The sequence below is a fragment of the Mus pahari genome, chromosome 20 (assembly GCF_900095145.1).
Source record: "Mus pahari chromosome 20, PAHARI_EIJ_v1.1, whole genome shotgun sequence".
In the NCBI taxonomy this organism is placed as follows: domain Eukaryota; kingdom Metazoa; phylum Chordata; class Mammalia; order Rodentia; family Muridae; genus Mus; species Mus pahari.
Window position 1 is genome coordinate 15,800,859 of NC_034609.1, and position 20,809 is coordinate 15,821,667.

The window sequence follows — 20,809 nt, forward strand, 5'->3', positions numbered from 1 at the left end:
GAGGAACCTAGGAAAGAAGAGAGGCCCTAACTACCTAATGGGTGGAGGTCAGGAAAAGTGAGGCCCAGTGCAGAAGTGAAATCTACTCTAGAAGGAGAGCCTTTTCCACCACTTAGAATGTTCAGAGGGACGTGGTATGGTTGGTGGGTAGCTTTCTTTCTTTCTTTCTTTCTTTCTTTCTTTCTTTCTTTCTTTTTTTCTTTCTAATTTCAAATAGACAGAACTTTCTGGCATCTTTTTGTTGAACTAGCATGACATTTCACATGGTAGATGAGTTTGAGATGAAGCTGAACACTGTGAATGAGAATGGCAGGTATGCTGGACATTCAGGCCAGGAGCTCAGAGAGAGGCCCTGTCTGGGTGTCCGTATGTAGATAGAGAAGGGCCTTGCCGTTAGAGGATGCCTTGGACTGAGTACCTGCCCTTGCTTGGGTCATTCTTACCTGACAGTATCCTCTCAGACTTTATTGAAAAGGAATGTAACACTGGAGACATGCTCTTAACTCTGTGCCTTGCTTTCCCTGTTTGTGGGTGAGGGGAGAGATAATATGTTTGGGGGAATAGGTGACTGTTTTTATAAAATGGAACATACACTAATGTCCTATGTTGGTACTAATGGGGAAATACCTACTAATATTCCCCAGATAAATCAACCTTGAAGAGCCCTATTACTATAAAGAGAAATATCAGTTAATTATCTTGTAAAAGGAATGCTCTTTTGACATTCTGAAATTTCCTTTCGTTCAGTGGCTTCCCTCAAAACCTAGGAAATGCTCTGTAGTAATACCATTGCTGTCAGGCCTTCCCTCCTGACTGTGGCCTGAAGCCCATGGGCATCCCCAGGACAAAGTTCAGTGCCACTGAGGAGTCGCACCTGGAGTACTGTGAGGAAGAGGAGGAGGAGGAGGAGGAGGAGGAGGAAGAGGAAGAGGAAGAGGAGATTGTCTTGGCCTCTTTTCAGTCTGTGTGACGGTGTCAGAGGCCCTCCTGAAGTGTGACGGGGCTTCAATTCTCCAACACACTCATGCCTTCTTTCATGATGCAGAGGACCGTGCTTCCATCTAGGAGCCCAGCAAGCAGTGACTGGCTGAGAGGGAGCCTGAGCAAGCCATGGGCCCACAGAGAGGCAGGCAGGCAGCTTGCCTTCACTGGGTGGTGATCAGCTCAGCTTTGCAGGACACCATGGGTTTCTCCGTCTTTATTTAGAGTGTGCGCGTTTTCTATTTTTTAAAAATATAGGCCAATTTAAAGAAAAGTGCTAGATGTTCTATAGCTCGCATGGGCCTGAGAGAATGCCAGAAGCGCAGGAAACTGAACCTCGGGATTCTGGTTCTTACAGGAGATCATTACTTCTTGGCAGTGGAGTGCCTGTCATAGCACCTCGTGAGTTCCCTGGCTTTATGATATCATCCTCTGTGTAACTGTAATCTCATGATTCTTTCTCTTCTGTTGTTGTGATGAATACTAAGCGGTTAGGTGGGTAACGGGGCCGTCATGGCCATGTGGCAGTCACCTCTGCTTCACACATTCTCTTTTTTTTTATTTTTTATTTTTTTTATTTTTTATTTTACTTTTTTTGGTTTTTCGAGACAGGGTTTCTCTGTATAGCCCTGGCTGTCCTGGAACTCACTTTGTAGACCAGGCTGGCCTCGAACTCAGAGATCCGCCTGCCTCTGCCTCCCGAGTGCTGGGATTAAAGGCGTGCGCCACCACCGCCTGGCTTGCTTCACACATTCTCACCACCTGTCTGCCCCGAGTGGGAAATGTAACTCCTGAGCTTGGGTTGTCGACTCTACAGAAAGTAAGCTTCCTCTCTGGGCTGGAGGTCAGAGACAAAGCTTCTCTGGGGTTGAGTATCCCCTGGTACTGTCTCCCAGGACTGTAAGTGTCTGCACCCTAGAGGCACGAGTCAGGGAGGGGTTCTTATCCCAGCAGGGACCTTTCACAGTAGAGATACTGTCTGCTGTCTTAGTTTTTCCCAGGCCAGACAATTCCATTCTAAGCATGAGAAATAGACTTTGATGAGTTTATTTAAAAAAAAAAAAAAAAAAAAAAAAAAAAGGTAAGACTTTACTCAAAAGACAGGGGCAACTCAGATGATTAAGGAACAGAGAAAGACCTGACAGGATGTGCATGAAGACAAGGAGCACTAGAAGCTAAGGTACTAGACGGATTAGATCACCTCTGAAGATACTCACCTGTCTTTCTCATCCTCTCAAGAGTGTGACACACCAGATAAAAGAACCAGGGAGGCTTGGCTCATGCCCTTATAGGGACATGAAAGTCCTCTGTGGCCAGGAGCAGTGAGAGAAAGGGCTTTCCTTGCCTATGGAGAATCTGGGTGCTGTTGCTGGACAGTGGGTCAGATGGTGGGTGTTGGCGACAGAAACAATAGATACTCCTGAACCTCTCCTCAAGCTGGTAATGGGGGCAATAAGGGCATGCTGTATGGCCAAGTGAGGTGAAGAGGTGGGTCTCCAGTTCTGTGGATGCTCTGCAGCTCAGCAGCTGCGTCAGACCAGACACAGAAGGCCTGAGCTGAGCGCCTAGAACACAGGAGGACGCTCCAGTTCCGCCAGCCTTTGCTTTAAAGTTCATTAAAACAAACAAAAACTATTTTTATAAATTCAAAGGAAAACCAGCTTCATTTTCATCATGTTTTTAGAACTATCTAGATATGTATGACTTGTACTCTATTTGACACATATTCATATTTGGGTAAACTAGTGCTTATTAAAAAAGTGTTATAGAACCACTGACTTGAAATTAAAGTAACGTTCCCGAGGTTGGCAAGACAGCTCAGCCGATAAAGAGACTTGCTGCCAAGCCTGCCAGCCCGAGTCAGGCTCTGGGGTCCCACAGGATAGAAGAGAACCAACTCTCACAAGTTGTTCTTGGTTCCACATGCACACTGTGGCACCCGTGCATGCACATAGATGCAGACACCCCAAAACTAAAGAAATGGGTTAAAAAAAATAAGTAAATGCGGGACAGCAGTTAGAGTAGATAGATACTGTTCTTGTAGAGGTACTAAGTTTGTTCTAAGCACCCTCGTCAGGCAATTCACAACCTGTAAGTCCTGGTCCCAGGGACCCAGCTCCCTCCTGCACTCTACACAGGAGCACACACAAGTACACATAGTTTAAAACAAAATAAAAATCTTTAGGAGTTAATAACAGATGGTAACATTCTCAAATCTTAAGAGACGTTTATTGAGATACACTGCTCCGTCTGATTTTTACACCCTTACTTGTTCCTGTGCCAGATCTTGATTTGCAACAAGCAGGGAGAAGGAATGGCAACGCAGCCTATCCTCTAACACGGGTGGGAGTCAGAGTAACGAGGCAACCGTGAGGGTCCATGCGGGAATGGAAAGCCACAGCCTTTTATTTATGTATTTTTAAGGCAAACCAAACAACTCACAGTGACCAGTCAGCGAAAATCATTCCCAATACTAGCTCATGGTAGGCAGCTCCCTGGAAACAAATGGTTTGGTGTGCTGAGGAAACGGAATGAGAAGGCTCGGCGCCTGGCCGCGTTTCTTTAGGCGATTGTGCTTTGGAGTTTTACCCTGTGTGCCATGTACATTGATTAAGCCCAGAATATATGCTGGCCATTTTTGACCATCATTTACTGTATTGATTTGTTAGCAAGGGAACTGTAATAAAAAAGCCATTGATTTACTGTCCTTATTTGCTTATGGGCTTTTTTTTTATTATTAATTTTTCTCTTTTTCTTTCTCTTTTGGGGACCATTCCTTCTAGACAAATGCGGTGCTCCGCGAAGTTAAAAGAGAGGGGCTCCCGGTGGAACAAAGGAGCGAGATTCTGTCTGCCATCCTGGTCCCGCTCACCGTGCGCCAGAATCTGAGGAAGGAGTGGCATGCCAGGTTTGTTCTGCTCAGAGGTGGGGTCTGCTGTTCCCCCACCCAGCTCTGCGTGTTCCGCTCATCTGTGGGGCCATAGGAAAGAACTGAGGTGAAGACATTCTGAGCTCACATTAGCTTCCCTGCCCGTGGTAACCTCATCAATGATAATGATTCCCGACATCGTCCGTGTGTGTGTACAGGTTGTCCTCTAGTGTAACACCTAGCCGGTAGGCTTGCATCTTGAGCACAATGGAGTGTAAGCACCTGATACCCACGCGCCCTTTCTGGCCAGCAGTCTAGACTAGCTTCGGCCATTCAGTCAGGGAGGTGCCTGGGAAGTTCATGGAAGCCCACTCTGTCACTGCACGCGGGCAGAGCGTTTGGGAGTAGTGTACTCGTCGGCCCGCCTCATTTTCAGAATTGGCTCAGGAGAGATTCTTTTTGCTTCAGCCCGGTTTCTTTGTGCTTGAAGGTACCCATGGTTAGAAAGCTGTCATGATGGAAGGTTTGTGTAAATTACCAGTTCTGACGTCACGTGCTTGCCGGCAAAAGCTAGCAGAAGCATCTATGTGAGAATCTGAGACATCGGAGAGGTTAGAGCCGGCTCCTCCAAATGTGGGACTCTTTTACTGGAGTAGCTGGTCCACTGAGCTCTCATCCATCTCTGTGCAGGAGCGATAGGAGTCAAGAGATGATGCTGTGTATTGTTCCAGTCGTATTTGATGCCTAGAAATTCTCTGTGCCTGGGAGTCAAAGAACATTTTTATTGGTAACCATAATATTCTCTAAAACTTCATACTGCAAAATTTACAATCATTGATAGCTTTACTAATGACTATGATCATGAAAAATAGATGTGTTTAAAAGGGGATGAAGGCATGAGCAGCGTCTCCCAAGAAAGGCATTTTTGTTAGCTATGCTTCTCACCAGGCATCAGAAAACTGCTTCCTCTGGGCTGCATGATCTCCATCCGCATTTAAGGGAAGCATCGTGGTTTTCAGCACTGTCCTTTCTCACAGTGTGTTCATAGTAAAGGAATTTTCAGCAGCACTGACTGGGGGATGATTTACTGTTTAACTTTTAATAATTACATTTTGCTTTTTTCTGTTACCATTATTTCTATTATTGTTTTTAATAGTGAATTATCAGCATTGGGGCATCTGAAAGGTTTTCTTCTCTCTCTTTTGCTACATTCTGTCTTCTTCTTAGTGCTACATATTAAATCAGAAAGGAGGGAAGAATGTGTTTCTCTGCATCCTCTCTCCCACAGTCTTCCCTGGAAAGACAGCCCAGCCCAGAATGCACGCTTACCAGGAATGGCTGTCTTTTGTTGGGTGCATATAGTTTGTTACCAGTAATTTCCTATGACATCAACTCATTAGACAGCATGGCCAAGATGGCCTGTTTAAATGGAGTCTGGCTTCAGCGTTTCTGGCCCTTTCCTGCTAACAGTTTAATCAGAAGCTGGAGCCAGTGTTGAAGTTGATGTAGTCTAGCATCTGAAACAAAAATTCACAAGTCCTTTGTGGCAGAGGTGGAGGGAAGAAGGGGCTTAGCGGCTGACACTGTGCAGACCCTCTTAAAACCAAACACCTGAAAGAAAATTTCAAGAGGCCGATGTCCTGCGAGCTCCAAAGGCAAAGTGTCCTGAGGGTATTAGATAACCATCCCCCTCCCGCACCCCCATTTGATGTCTCCCATCTCGGTGCCCTATCTCAAAGCCTCATCCATGTGAGCCGGATAAACAGACGCTCACCACATCCCTCTCTTTCCTCATCAAAGCACTGCCTGGTGTCTGGCACAGGCCGGGCTTTGCATGGCTGTCCAGCGGGGGGTGGTAAAAGTTATAGACCATCCCAGAGAGTGCCTCTCTTCCTTGCAGCTTGCCGCCTAGGTTTTAAAGATGGGCTCATTGTGTGCTTAGGAATTACACAAAGGAAACACACACGCACACACACACACACACACACACTGTAACATAAAATAATTAGCACTCACCAGAGGCCAAGCAGTAGATTACAGCCTTTTTACCTTCATCAAAGCTATCAAGGGACCAGTTAGATTAGATAATAGATTTTTTTTTCTTCAGAAAGTTGCATCCAGATGACTCTAATTAACTTATAACACACATTGAGCTGTACCACTTGAAGAACCCAGTCAGCCTGACTCCCACTGGTAGTGACTTCAGTGCCAGTTCCTCTTCAAAATCCCTTCCTTCAGCAGGTTCTTCTGCCATCATGATCTCCAGAGATCATTTTCAGTGAAACTTGTAACTCAGTCATAAAATATGTGTCCCTCTCTCAGGCCCCGAGTGGGGCCATTGTCTGGGACTCTGCATGTCTGAAACCAAAAGCATATGTTCTCTGTAATTTAGCTCCTTAAGGAAAGTGTCAATTCTGCAGTGACTTGGGGTAACTGAGTTTGTCACAGTGTCACACAAGCCTGCGATTCTAGAGGCACTTCTGAGCGTTGTTGGGTTTACTTCCCCAAACTCGATAATCTTATAAACAGCCCTCTCCAAATAGGCTTATTAAGGCTGTCCATTCACGTCCCCATCAGGAGCACCGTGTGAATGCCCGGCAAGTGTTAACAGAAGAGGTACCGAATTTCTGAAGATTTGCCTTTGTTTATACAGTCCACTCTGCCTGACGGACAGCTTGTTATAGCTTTTAAAGAACTGGGCAAGCCCTCTGATCTGACCCCTTCTTGACCTCCGCAACCCAGAGGTCAGTCTGCAGCTAATAAAATCCAAAGCTCTTAGGGTCTACTGTAGGAGCAGGCAGAAAAAGAGCAGCTGCAAGGACTGAATATCCCAGGATCGGCTGCTTTGGGGTCAGTGTCTGATAATGAAAATGATTACCAAATTATATGGAAGTTTAACCGCAATAGTGAGAGAGAGGAGGGTGGAGCCCAGCGTATTAGGTTTGATAAATGAACTGTGAAGAGGCCCATCTGGCTCTCAACATCTTTTCTCCCCCTCTTTCCCTACCAAGGGGAAACATTTTAAAATAACAGCAGTACATATAGACTCAATGACCCATGCACGGAGCTGGAATGGATTAAGATTTAATGGTGGCAGTGGAAGGAATTATCATTTGAAAAGTACACCAAAGAAAAGGTACAGTCCAGTGTCCATGCCTGACTTGTTTTTCTAGATAAAAATCTAAAACCCAGCGCCTTGGCTTATTTTATACATATCCCCAGCATATCACCTGGACTACTAAAAACATCAAGGTATTGATGGCGTAATTACCCACGTTCAGCTTCAGGGATGAAGGGCCCCCTTTGCCTTGAACATGAGTCAGAATGAGCACCAGTTTGTTTCTGCCGGCTTGCTCAGTTCCAGTGATGGAGGTTAATGAAAATGCTTTGCAAAAATGTGGGGGAGGGTGTCCATTTCAGTGTCCGACCCTCCCGTATGTCACTGCACTGGGTCTCTGTGTGGCTCATGGGCACTGTTGTCGTCCAGCTAAGACCTGGCAATTTTTCTAGAAGAGATGCTTTGTTTATCCAGTGAGTGAAGTTTGTACCCCACTATTCATTCCACAAACACACAGTGCCCTGTACCTCTGTGACGCTGAAGACCACAGCTCTGTTCACGGCCACATCATGACTCTGCTTTCTGAGGCAAGAATGGTTTTACTCAGCAAGCATCTGTTTATATGTGTTTTGTATGTTAGTTGTATACAAAAATATTGCACACAATGCTGTGCCTATGACAGTGCAGCCAGTTCCATGGGTACGAGGACATCACAGGTTACAAGATAAAAGGCAGACGGGGGAGTGTGGAACTGCTCTGTGTGACCCGCTCTGTGTGACCTGCTCAGCAAGTAGAGGTCTTCAAAGACTAGCATGCAGTGGCCCTGAAAGCCTGACCCTCAGCTGTATTGTCTGCCGGATAGAAGCCTCGCCTAGGCAGTGTAATTACAGTGAAACAGAAACAAAGGCCACCAAGCCTTGCCCAGCCAAGCTCACTTCTGCTTTCCACTTGACTGTATTAGGGAGAGAGGCGTGCCTACCAATGGGAAGGGTCTGGCTGCCCACTGAGCACTGGGAGCAGACAGTACTGCTCACTGGCAGGCGGTGCCTTAACTTGTTGTGGAGGAAGCAGAGTCATCCCAGCAAGGTCATTAGGGGACTTTAAAGCTGGAGGTAGACTCCAAAGAGAATAACATGTCATAGGACCCAGAAGCCACTGCTGTGCGGTGCACAGTGAGTGACTGTTCAAGGCTGTGCAGTCCTCGCACTGTCTAGTCAGAGCACACTCCCTACCCTAAGCAAAGCCCCGCCGTCTGGCACTAACCACTCTCAGGTTGCCCTTTCCCTCCAGTCATTGGCAACCACTGATTTCTTTCTGTAGCTAAAGACTGGCCTGTTATGATCAGGGTTATAAATAGACACAAATTTCTTCTGTTTAGCCTAATTTCAGGGCTTATCCACGTCATAACATGTAAATACTCTATTCTTCTTGGTGTTGAATGATATTTCATTGTATGATTATGCCTTATTTTATTTGCCAAGTTACCAGCTGATGGACATCTGGTGGTTTACATTTGAGACTCTCATGAGTAGCATGCCTCTGAGTGTTCATGTGCGTATTCAGGTAGGTTGTGGAAAGGCAGAGCTGGGCTCTGGGAATGTAGTTCAGTAGTGGGCATTCTTAGCATGTGCAAGGTTCTGGATTCAATTTCCCATAACAGACTCATGCACACCTATGTATATGCACATATGCATATGTGTGTGTACGTGTGTGCGCACATGCGGAGTGATATTTCTTCTCTGTTGACTTGACTCAGTGTTGATATTTGTTTCTCTACCACAGGTTAAGCAGAGTATCTGTCAGTTTGCTTGACACTTGGAACACCTGCAGCCAGGATCGTTGTAACATTTAATAGTCTCTTCCATTGCAGTAATGTCCCATCCCAGCAAGGGGCCTAGACGGTGTTCATGATATGTGCCTGGCATCTGCCAGGGCACCTGGCACTCCAACGGGCTGAATGATGTCACTTCCCCAGCCCATTCCTGTGTTTCTAAGTCCTTTGTTTTTCTTGTGGTGTCTCTCTTGCTGTTGCTTGCCATTAACCTTGCTGAATTGGAACCTTAAAGGTAGAAAGGAGGCCTAATATTGGAAATGAATGTGAGTTACTTCTCTGTCCTCGTCAAGGGTGGAACACTTGCAGCTGAAAAGGAAGTGAGATCTTAAACACAGAGCATTGGACACAGGCTAGTTGGGGGAGAAGACACGGAGGACTCTGCTAGGATCAGGACAAAACCATGTTCTCGTCCTTGAGCCAGCCATTCCTAACTTCCTGCCTTGGGTAGAAAAGAAGTGGACCTTGGTGAGAAGGTGGTGAATTAGGGAGGTTGGATCAGGCCCAAAGGCCTCTCAGAGATCGTGTCTCTGAATGAGGTTTGAATGCAGTCCATTAGGGCCAGACTGAGATTCACGTGACTTCAGGTCTGTTTCGGCTGCTCTGGGCAGCTACCTTGTCCTAGTTTTCCTGCTGGAACCCTGAGCCTCGGTGACATCCCATTCGGATCACAACTCATTTCCAGTTATGCTAACAACACGTGTAGTCACTGGCCCTGGGGTGCCCTGAGCTGCTGAGACAGTCGCCTGCTAAGATAAACTGTGACCGTGTTATCTGACCATGTCTGATGATGTCCTTCATGCTCCGGAGAGTGGCTGATTCTTCGGGCAGTTGGGCACTAGGAGTTTTAGCATGAGTTGTAAGTCGCTGTACTTTACCAGAGATGACTCTGTGGGTCCTGTCAGGATGGGACAAGAATACACCACGGGGCCTTGAGAAGCTGGGAGGCACTGGCCTACGGTCACCACTGGTTGTTGTTGGTGGTGTTCTCATTCTTGTTTTTGTTTTTTCTTTAGTGTATCTGTCCTTCTCTCTAGGAATTGCTGCCTCTGCTATCTGCCACCCTTAGCAAAGGAACGACGTCCTTTGTGTCTCTGAACCAGATTACTCCATAAAACCTAATAACTCCATAAAACCTCCTCATAAATGTGTAGGGATTAGAGCGTTATATAAAAGTAGAGCCTGTCCTGACTGACTGACCAAGATGCAGCAGCTGATCTTCAGGTGGGCAGTGGTGTTATTATTCCTGCCATTGTTACTGTCATTTGAACAGCTTTATGGGGACAGAAGCCAATTGGCTTCTGCACATCTTACTTATAAAATCAACACGTGGGCCAGTGAGTTGGAGCTCTGCCAGGCTGCTGATTGTAAGGAGCTGTTGGCTGCTCTTCTGGACAGTACTTCTTAACTTTTTTTGAGAAAATAGTTATTCACTCATTTACTTATTCAGCAAATATTTCCTGGGGTGGGAGGGGGAGGCTGCTGTTTTCCAAGCCCTGCTCCAGGCTTTGGAAACAGAGCAGTGACCATAACTGAAGAGCAGCCTCCTTACAGAGGTTCTCTTCTCATAGAGGGTGGGTGGGTGGCAGGCATTGTTTCCCCGGGCAAGCCTGCATAGTGTGTCTGTAAAATGCACAGAGCCCAGTAAAATAAGCCCAACACATCTGAACCGACGCCATCCCATTCAGGTTAAAGATAGCAAATTGTCCTGTCTGAGCTTCCCCACACATGGTCACTTGTGATGGATAGCTCTTGCCTTTGTCATTGTAAAGGCCCCCAGAGAACACCAGTGTCCCCAGGAGCACCGGCCTAGGGACTCCACACCCATTTTCCCTTGCCTGCTCCCTGGCTCCAACTCACTTGACCAGACATTTGCCGCTTTTAAAGCCCTCCCTTTAAGAAAGGTGTTGTGCTGGGAAATCCATCTTAAGAGAGCACTTGTAGAACCACACCTGTGTCATAGGTGTTGGGGATTGTGGGTGACAGTGTGCTGTCCTTTACCAGTGGGTGTTATTGCTGCCGTGACTGGTGTGAGTCGCTTGTCAGCTGTGTAAATATTTACCGGGTTCCTAGCTGGTACTATCCTGGGGCAAGAGTGATGAGTAACCCTTGATTAGAAATGGGTTATGTGACGACACAGGACAACAAATACTCAGAAAGAGACTGAGTCACGATTTCATGGAAATCCAGGTGCCAGGGAGAAAAGACGGGGATTCTGCTTAGGTGCTCTCGAGTGACTCACAGTTAAGTTGGCCTCTGAGGCTTACCCTTCCTCTGCCACACTGTGCTGGCTGCTAGTGGGTAAATAAACTGCCTGTCCTTGAGAATAAGTAAGAAGGAAAGAGAACCATGTATGGTATAGGTCCTTGAATAGAATCTTGGAAGAGATTCTTCATTCTCAATTTTTGAATGTGGGACAAAGTAGGGTTTTTTCTAGAGCAAACTGTATGATTATGTCGTAGTGTTCGTCTGTGTAGACTCTGAGGTTTGACTCTTGGCTCCACTTCCATAACTCTAGGGAAGGTACAACTGAAAATCATCAGTAGACAAGTTACTTAACTCCCTCTGAACCTCACTTCTCCCCTTTGTCATTTGCCTAGGGATAATGGTAGAGCCTGTCTCATAGGATTGATTTAAGTGATTATAAAACACCTAGGACAAGTACCTGACACACACGAAGTATTCTGTAAAATCATCCTTATCATAGGTCAGGTGGGAGTTTGAATGTCTCATTCCCAGCTGGTAGATTGTTCAGGAAGGATTAGGGGGTGTGGCTTCGAGGGGGTATGGCCTTGTTAGAGAAGGTGCAGTAGATCTGGAGGTTTCAAAAGCCTATGCCAGGCTCAGTCTCTATGCCTTCTTCTGAAGGGTCAGATGTCAGCTCTGAGTGCTGCACCAGCACCACGTCTCCAGTTAAACACTCTCTCTTATTAATTCCCTTGGCCACGTTGTCTTCTCACAGCAATAGAACAGTGCCCAGACAGACCAAAAGAACAAAGTCAAGAATGCACTCTTTCAAACTGCCCTCTCCTTTGACTTAGTGTCCTGATGTGAAATCCCGCACTAATAATGGCGGCCCGCTACTGCTGAGTGAGGTGTGGAGAGGAAACCTAACCTACGCTCGTTCTTCTCTGGGCTTGGGCTAGGCATTCGCACCTAGAATTGAGAGATGTAGGTCTGGGCTCCAGGCTCTCTAAGCAACTGGGTGTAAAAATCTAGGCAGTTCACAGACACTTTGGATCAATTCATCTTTACCTAAAATACAGCATCTTGATCCACGTGACCCTCCAGGCAGGTGACATCTTCCAGCCTGGATAAAAGATCCTAGAGAGCTGCAATCATAGACATGGCTTTCTCCCTCCTTTCCTTAAAACCTGGGGTGGAGCCACCGGTAGCAATAGTGAGCTAGAACTAGCTGACAACTCCTGGACGTGCCCAGGCTGACTGCTAGTCAGTAGTAGAGATGAAACTTAAGCCGGCATGCCTGGCTCTGCTGCTAGGAGCACAGTGGCAAAGCTCTATCGGTCACTCACATGGCTCAGTGTGTTGACTTCAGGCTCACGGTACAGGACGCCCAGTGCTTCAGGGTCTTTCCCGGTGTGGGCATAAGCAATTGTGTGTATGAATACCTATTTCCTCTCCTCACCTGAGCACACCTCGCCCTCGCCGTGTGCACTGCTCCGAGTGCATCTCTCCGCGAGGCAGTTGTCTGCAGCCCGTGCCGTATGAATCTCGCCACCATTAATCTTTTAACGGGAAGTCTCCACCTTTTATAGCTGCGTTGTTTCTTTTGTATTGATTGCAATCTTTTTAGGAGGCAGGAGAGTGGGGAGGAAGATGAGAGAACATCAAAGTTGAGCCTCCAAGACTCTGTACAGCCTCCAGGTCAAGTAATTTTGGGGCCGTGTTAATCAAGGCCGAGTGGAGCGGGCGCCCTGAGGTGAAAGGGTAGCGATTTATCTGCTCTATCAGGTCCCTCATCAGTGGAACAGTATGTTTATATCTGGGAAACAATTTACTACACGTGAAGAATAGTCATTTTATTCTATCTCAGGGGTGTCCCCAGTGTATTTTACAAATTTACTCTGTAATGAATATTCCAGGTTATAGATAAAGTTGAGCTGGCTTCTGCTTCAGAAGGTGCCAGGGTTGGGGGAGTGCAGCACAGCCGGCCTGGAGGGGGCACTGTTGCGTCATTTATCAGAATTCTCCAGTATCTTGTCCTAGGACAAAAACAAACCAAACCAAAAAAGGCCAGTCACCTTAAAATTGCTCATTAAAATTATTTGACTGGTCCCAATGTTAGGCATGAGTGTCGCTCAGGCAGTTCAGAATTCAGGCACAGACAGAAATGGCTTGCCATGTCAGGAAAATGCAGTGATTGGCATGACTTCTGATTAGCCTCCTCTGTTGTCACCCCTGGACTTTGTAATTTAATAAACATCCATGTTTCACTGATCACCTTTGTTGACTCCTGAGATATGTCCACACTGTGGAACTTGGAAGAACCTTTTTAGAAATCTTGATTCTCTACTTTTTGTGTATCCTTCACTGCCAAAGATGATTGTTTGTTTGTTTGTTTGTTTAATGAAGTCATTTTCATGGAAGGCTCCCCTGTGGAACCTGGCCTGAGCTGTCAGCATACCACCCAGTCCTTGACAGCTCCAGGATTGCTGCCCATCCCCTTCCGCTCTGTGGCTCTACCCACTGGCCTCTTGGTTGAGCCTCAAAACCCCTCCCTCCCTGCTCAGCTCTGGCTTCTTCTGTCCCTGGCCATGAGGCCTGCCAGGGGACTGTGATGAAGCCTCAGAAAAACCCTGTTGTGTTGAGTGTGTGTCTGTGTGCGTGGGTGCATGCGCGTGTGTGTGTGTGTGTGTGTGTGTGTATGTGTGTGTGTGTGCATGCGCGCACTCACACGTGCTCAGCAGCAACAGCAGTCACACTGCTAGCCTCCTGCGCCCTGTTTCACCATCAATTACGCCATGTGTTTCGTCCAGTTGGCGTTCCCCTCCCAGTGTTAATTATAACCTACAAGACTGTTAGAGTTAATTTTATGGCAAGCATATTGTCTCTTCAAGGCTTCAGAGCAGCTCATAAATTATCTTGAAGGTAAAATGTAACTTGGGGAACCAGTTATGAAAATTCCATCCATCTCGCTTAGAACTGCAGCTGCTACTGTCAGCTGCCTCACTGCTGCATTGTGAAGGAATTACGGTGGGTCAAGTTTAAGAGGGTAGGCCCAGGCTGTCATGGAGGAGAAAGGCTGTCCTGGCCCTGTCAGACAAGTGCCTTCTGCCAGTCCCCAGTGGTTTCACTTTGGAGGCAGGCAGAGGCAGGTAGCGCAGGTGGACAGTCCCCAAGCTGTCTGTATTCATTATTATACAGAAACTTGCAGGTAGGCAGGACCAGAGACCTTTCCTCCTCTCTGTTGTCATGATGTTAGGCATACTCGCAGAGTGTGAGGGAAATGACTTTCTACCTCACCTGGGCTTGCTCCAATCCCTGGGGCCAGCCCCTCCACCAACCCCTCACTGGACTGGCCTCCCACACGGTGATTTCTATCTTACAGAAGCCCCAGGCTTGAGTGAGCATTTTATTTGTGGTTGTTGTTTTTCATATAATCTGATAAAAGTGAGATTTCACTGTGGACGTGCTCTAAAATTGCCTCCCAAGTAAATTAGCATGTTATCTTGTTGGGATAATAAGCACCCCCTCTTCTGTTTCCTCACACCAAGTTGAAGCTTTACATTTCAGCCCTCGGGGCTTTAGCATTATTATTTTTAATGACTGAACACAAGTCTTTCATTTAGCTTGTTTGTATAGTCACTGTAAATGATCTTTCTGCTGCTGGCTCTCCATTTGCCATTCTGCGTGTTATGCCAGCTTTAAAAGCTTTGAGGGGGCCTCTGAGAGTTGGGAACTGTGTTAAGCACAGCATCTTCTAACAGCACTGGAAACGGGCTGTGGCAGAATAGGCAGGGTGTGAGGAAGGTGTGCCTGTGCGTAGAAAGCCAAGTGTGGGTTTGAGTGGTGTGCACGGCACATACACTGTTGTGGATGGCAGGTGAGAGCCCTCAGCAGTGTAAAGGAACAGCCGCTCACCAGGCTGCTGCTGTCTTGCCCCTGCGTGTTTCTGAGTATTTTGACTTGCATCCACGCAGCTACTAGCTTCTGTATCCGTGGTGCCTCAGACCGCTGTCCCTGGGCTCTGTAAGTAAGCTAAGAAGACCTGGCAGGACACTCACCGAGGTGAAATGCTGTCCAGCAAGGCCCAAGGCTTTATGGAGGAGGTGCTTGCTTGAGCTCTTGCTAACCAGGCATGAGAGTTGGGTATTTGCATTTTCCAGTGACTGCTAATTCACTAGCAAAGCCAGTTGTTCCGTCTGTGGAGCCTGGCAGTGACAGAGATGGTGGAAGCCATGGGGGCTGGGAGGGGGTGAGGGGAGGGGAACATCACACTATATTTGAAGGGGGTCCTGTTTAGCCCTGCAAGAAAGACAGGATTTGCACTCCCAGCACTTCCCTCCAGTTTCAAGAGAAAACACACACACATAAAACACATATTTTGTTGGACTGAGAACCTGCACAGAGAAGAGTGTCACAGGTCCACAGAGACAGTACCCATATGGTGCCATAGTCCCCTGGTTAGTCCCTGCCATCTTGTGAGAGTGGAGGAAGCTGTAATCCAAAGCACTGAGATGTTCATCTCTGTGTATCAGAAACCTCCTCACCCCAACCAGCGTCACATAGGTGTGTGATTAGCATAAATAATACTTACAAATACCTGACCTGGTTGTGGCCAGCATGATATTTTAGCATAATTACTCCAGACTGCTGGGCTCATAGAGGTGTGGTTTGGGATATGTTAAATTGTGTGTTTGCTTATCTGGACAAGAGAAAACAAAACAAAACAAAACAAAACGGTTGCTCTTCTCTACTAAAGATAGCACAGTAAGCCCAAACCCCGTCTACCAGTAGTCAGCTTTTACACGTGCGTGGTTAAATTTCACCATAAATATTTCATAAAGGCAATTAGAATGGAGTCAGGTTGGCATCACAGCCCCAGCTGTACCAAAGGAACCATTTCATTAAAGTAAGCCAGCATTTCCAAAAAATCGCACAATTCTATGGCAAAATGACCATAAGGTCAGAAATCCTATGGAAGAAATATCTGCAATCAGTGTTTATAGATGTATATCGAGTGAGTACAATGTGTGCAAAGAGGAAAAGGAAAGAAGAAGACGAGGAGGAGGAGAAAGGAGGAGGAGGAGAACGTTGACTGAGACTAACTTGTAAACTAGTCGTCATTACCAAATCTGTTCTTACCAGTCTTGGCAGCTTTTTGGATAATGTCTTTTCCAAAATTTGTGTGATTGAAAAAAGGAAGAGGGAAGTGAAGTAGCAAACTGTGTCTCTCTGGGTTGTTGCAAACTGGCAGAGTCCTAGGAAGAGACCGCAGAGATGGGTAGTGCATTGGCTCTTTGGACAAATGGTAGCACTGTGTACTTACTGCTGCATTGGAGTGCATAGAGATCATATGCTTAGTCTTAACTATCCTTCCTTCCAACCTCCATCCTTCTGTTCTTCCTCTCTTCTTTCCTGTCTTCCTTTTTTGAGTAAAAGTTCATTTAATTATGTTTTTTTTTAAAGTGTCACACAATATATGTATGATGTTCTAGAGGCATGCGCCAGGAAAAAAACCTGAAAAGGTACATTTTATACAAAACTTAATCCACAGCCACAGATGGTCCTGTTCAGGTGCTATTTTAATTATGAGGTAGAAACCAGCCCCACACAGTAGGAAGTCATCTTAATAAATGGAGCAGAGCTTTTGGCTTCAAGCATCAAAAAGGCTTGTGTTACTAAGGAGTGAAGTACCTTGTGTTGTTGTGGAGTCTCAAAATGACTGAGGTATCTGAAGCAAGCAAAATAACGGGCTCATCACCTCAATCACCTGAGCACATGAGGAGTGCTTTACAAGAGGACTGCTCTGGACTCCTTAGGTGTGGTGAATTAAGTGATGGATTTTCCAGTGACAGATGTTTGCCGTTGATATAGTCACAGAATGAAAAGGAACATGCACAGAACTGTGAATACAGTTTCAAGATCTGAATCTCAACTTCAAGTTCTTCTTCACAGTTTCTAAACTCAAAGGGTGACTTTGCCCTTCAGGAGATGGTGTCCTAAGGAACCAACAGCACTTCAGATGGTGCATTTATCCCTGGCTTGTGTCCACACTGCACAAGTGGAATGATTTTCTTAGGAGATGTTAGCAATCCGTTATATTACTGCTTTCCCGTCTCTCCATGGTGGGGAATTGTGAGGACCTCATGTTAGGACCTCAGTGTCCTGACATAGTTAATTATCCGTGGATAATGGTCTTCAGCCATTGCTGATGTGAGGGATACAGCTTTGTTGTTGAAGGGTTATTAAAGGTTTGCAGACTCAGGTGTGGTGCACCTAGGCACTTTCCAACAGAGGCAAGCAGCTGTGTTTTCCTCACCATATTATACATCACAGAGAGCCTCCAATTTATTATAGCCTGGCTAATGATGCAAGTGTAAACCTTTATGTCCCACTCTGTATTGTGATAATATATTTGCTGTAGAAATGTTAGCTTGTCTTTCGTAAGTAATTAATCTTTTCTCATGCCAAATGTGTCACATGAGACTGAGTTAGCATGGGGGTCAAAATACATTTAAACCAGTCTGGACAGATTGGACGTGCCCACTGGATACTGTCCCTTTTTCTTCTTCTTTCAAAAAGGCCTCTTCCATTTCCAGACTGCGTCCGACAATATTCAGATCACCAGGAACTTAGCCATGGAAGAAGGAATTGTTTTCAGTCCCCAGTGTTGAGACAGGAGTCTATGCCAAGTAAAGCAAGGTCAGTGACAGCCATAAGTTCAGCAGCAGGCTGTGCAGTCCCAAGGCCCCTGGGACAAATGTAGGGTTGACTGTGGGCTTGAAGGTCCAACCTATCTAAGCTTATGAGCCCAGAGTCTGCTGATAGCCAAGTTCCTGCAACAAACTGGCAGATGCTTTTGATTTTTGAAAGTTATCTAATTTGCTTCACTGAGTGTATATATAAAAGACCTTAAATTTGCTCTTAGAATTTTTGAAATATACAATATATTACCATTAAATACAGTCTAACCTTGCTATTCAATAGATCTCAAAAGCTGCTTTTTCTTGTCTACCTAAATAGGTTAGGTTGGGAAAGGAGAGTCATCATACTGGATCCATGGTTCTCAAATAATATTGCTTGAGTATAAGACTAAAATCACAATGCCTTTGAAGGTTGATTTGATGACTGATGTCGGTTGTTTACAAATGCAGCTAAAAATTAAGGATGGTGGGTTGCATTGTCGAAGCTGAGGAGTTGATGACCTTAGATAGTACTCCAGCTCCAGAAGTCATGAATTTCAGTCATATCTGTGCTGTGCTTTCCAAGAAAGATGTTCACGCTGGGGGGATGAATAGCAATAGCTAGCTCCTGAGTCCTTGCTATAGGTGGGTGTGGTTTTCCGTGTCTTTCCACAGCTCCTTATTTCCCCCACACCATGCTGCAGCTCAGGCATCTAAGACCCAACATAGGTGCAGGTTCTATGTGCCCATGGCAGGCTCGAGCCTGAGCCGCCGATTCTGGTGTCTTTTTAATCAGTTCATTTTTCTGTGCCCCAGTAGACTAAGACATATTAGCTCTATTCACGAAGAACAAAGGTAGAGAAGTATACAGTAATTCAAAAGAGAGCAGCTCATTGGCTGCTGGGATTGTGTCCTGTGGCCTGGGCCTCCCTGGCATCCTGGACATATTCTGTCACCAATGTCTTAGGACTCAGAGTTCTTCATTTGAGTGTGAGGCAGGAGGGAGTGCATGGAAACTGTAGCCCACTGTTTCCCTCTGAATACGGGTACCATTGGGCTCAAGGAAGATATGGTTTGCCTTACAAAGGTCTAATTATTGGGTTCCTGAATTCTGGTTCACTTCTGAACCTCCTAGGTTAATTTTTAGAGAATGTTGCAAGACATACTACCTTTGTGCTTAGGTAAGTGGCTTCATTGTCCCCCGTTAACCTCAGATCTGTGCAAGTAGTGTGTACTCTGGTGGGCAATTTCAGTCGGTACTCTGCAGTTAATAGTGTGGTTATATTCCCCATCATGAAAGGCTGTGAGTTAAGCTAGGAGGTTCAGAAGTGAGGCACAAGTCAGGAGCCCAGCCCTCAGGACAGGGTACAGGTGGGAATGTAGGCCTCTCGGTTCCCGAGCACGACTATCGCACACACAGAAGTGCTCCTGTGGCTCTTGATTTATCTTGATCTAAAGTCCCAGGAAAAATGCTCAACTAGGCAAGCACTGTTATTACTGTCTTATCTGATCTTTTTCTGAGCCAAAGTATGTCATTTTCTTAAGTAGTATTTATGACATTGCACAAGGAAACCTGACTTGAGTGAGGTATTAAAGTTCAGAGAAAAGAGAACTTAAGGCACTTCAAACAACAACAGCTCAAACTGTCCAATGAACATCTCTAAGTCACCATCGCTGTGGGTCTAGAGTCAGCATCAACAATATGTGAAAAATGACGAGATGCAGAAGAAAAGGGCTCCAAAGAACTGATCCTTTCCCTCAGCCCTGCTGGCGGCCAGGGGCTAAGACTCATATCTTGTGCCATTATAATCTACAGCCATTTAATTTGCTAACAAGACTTAACTGATCTGGACCTGCAGTCTCCTCCTCCCCTTTAATCAAAACAAGGAGCATTTGGCTCTGGACAGTGAGGGTAGCCTCCCTTTCATTGTCCGGTCCCACCATTTTTTTTCCTGGCAGGCTGAGATGAAACAGAAAGCTGATATTTGGAGCCACTGGAATTGCAGGCCTTGTAATTTAGAAATATCCATTTTATCCCGTGTAATTTCTTCTCTAAGATTCCTCAGTCTAAATCTGATCCAGGTAGGAGCCAAGACAAACACTAACCGTTTATAGTCACCCAGACCAGTTTGAATTTCACTCTAATGTAAAGCAAAGAGAGTTTTTGGCTTCGATTCAGGTGTGTAACAGGGGTAGAAAATGCATTTAAAATTTAGCAGCAAATGTTACCATATGTTTCCATAACAACTACAAACTTTTATGTCAGAAAAGCAATCATATAAACACATAGGAATCTTGGAACAGTAAACTATTAATTTACCAAATATAAAAATCCAGTATGAGGGGGTTTTTATAGCCACAGAAGCCATGAGGGGCCCAGCATCCTGTGAATTTCTCCATTATGTGGCAGAAAATGCTGCTGGTTGGTTAAAATGAGCAAAGCTTTTAAAATTATAGGTACAGTGTTGCTTCTCTACAGGGGTTTTTTTCCGAGACAATGTGTGGTGGTGCCAGCTATGGCTGATTTCGTTTACCACATTGAACTTATAGTAAAATCGCCTTGAGTAGCTGCCCTGCACATCTGTAAAACAATTGCACCCCACCCCCACCCCCATGGCCTCAGACTTAATGATGAACACTGGGAATCTGCAGAGAACGTGGTGCCCAGTTAGAGCGCGGCTCAAAGTAGGTGTTCGGAGATTGTGACTGTACATGAGGAAAATCCTCCATTTTAAAATATAACAGAGAGAATAAAGGCCAAATATGTTTACTCACACTTTAAGAATTAGCCGTTAGTTATTACTGACAGCACCGCCAAGAGCAAGTCAATGAACTCTGATTTCTAAACTGAGCAAAGAAATCATCTTGCCAGGGCATGTGTTAAAAAAAAAAAAATGTGTTCCAAAGGGTCATCGGAAGGAAACCATGACGTACTTCCTCACCCTTCCTCTGAAGGAGCAATGAGCTGTGTCTGTTTTCCTAGAATGTGAGAAAAATATTCTCCTGTCATGTGAGGTGAGGTGAGGCACCCAGGCTGCCCTGCATTGTTGTAACTATAATTCCACGGAACATACTGATTAGCAAAAGTTACAGTCAAAAGGGAAAGAAGGCCAAAGAAAAATGCTGAGCTGAAATGTGAGTCCAGACAGGGCCTGGTAGCAGGACTGGTGCCTTGCAAAGGCCTGACTTGCTTTTGAATACAT

The 20,809-nt window shown here is 45.8% G+C and overlaps 1 protein-coding gene across 1 annotated transcript in view; it reads left to right on the forward strand.

The window, feature by feature from the left end:
- The window catches only part of Fto (FTO alpha-ketoglutarate dependent dioxygenase), a 352,191-nt gene that overhangs the window by 203,360 nt on the left and 128,022 nt on the right, over window positions 1–20,809 (forward strand). The window contains exon 9 of the mRNA XM_029532367.1: window positions 3,767–3,889. Within this exon, the coding sequence (XP_029388227.1) occupies window positions 3,767–3,889 (123 nt within the window). The remainder of the gene's footprint in view (window positions 1–3,766; window positions 3,890–20,809) is intronic.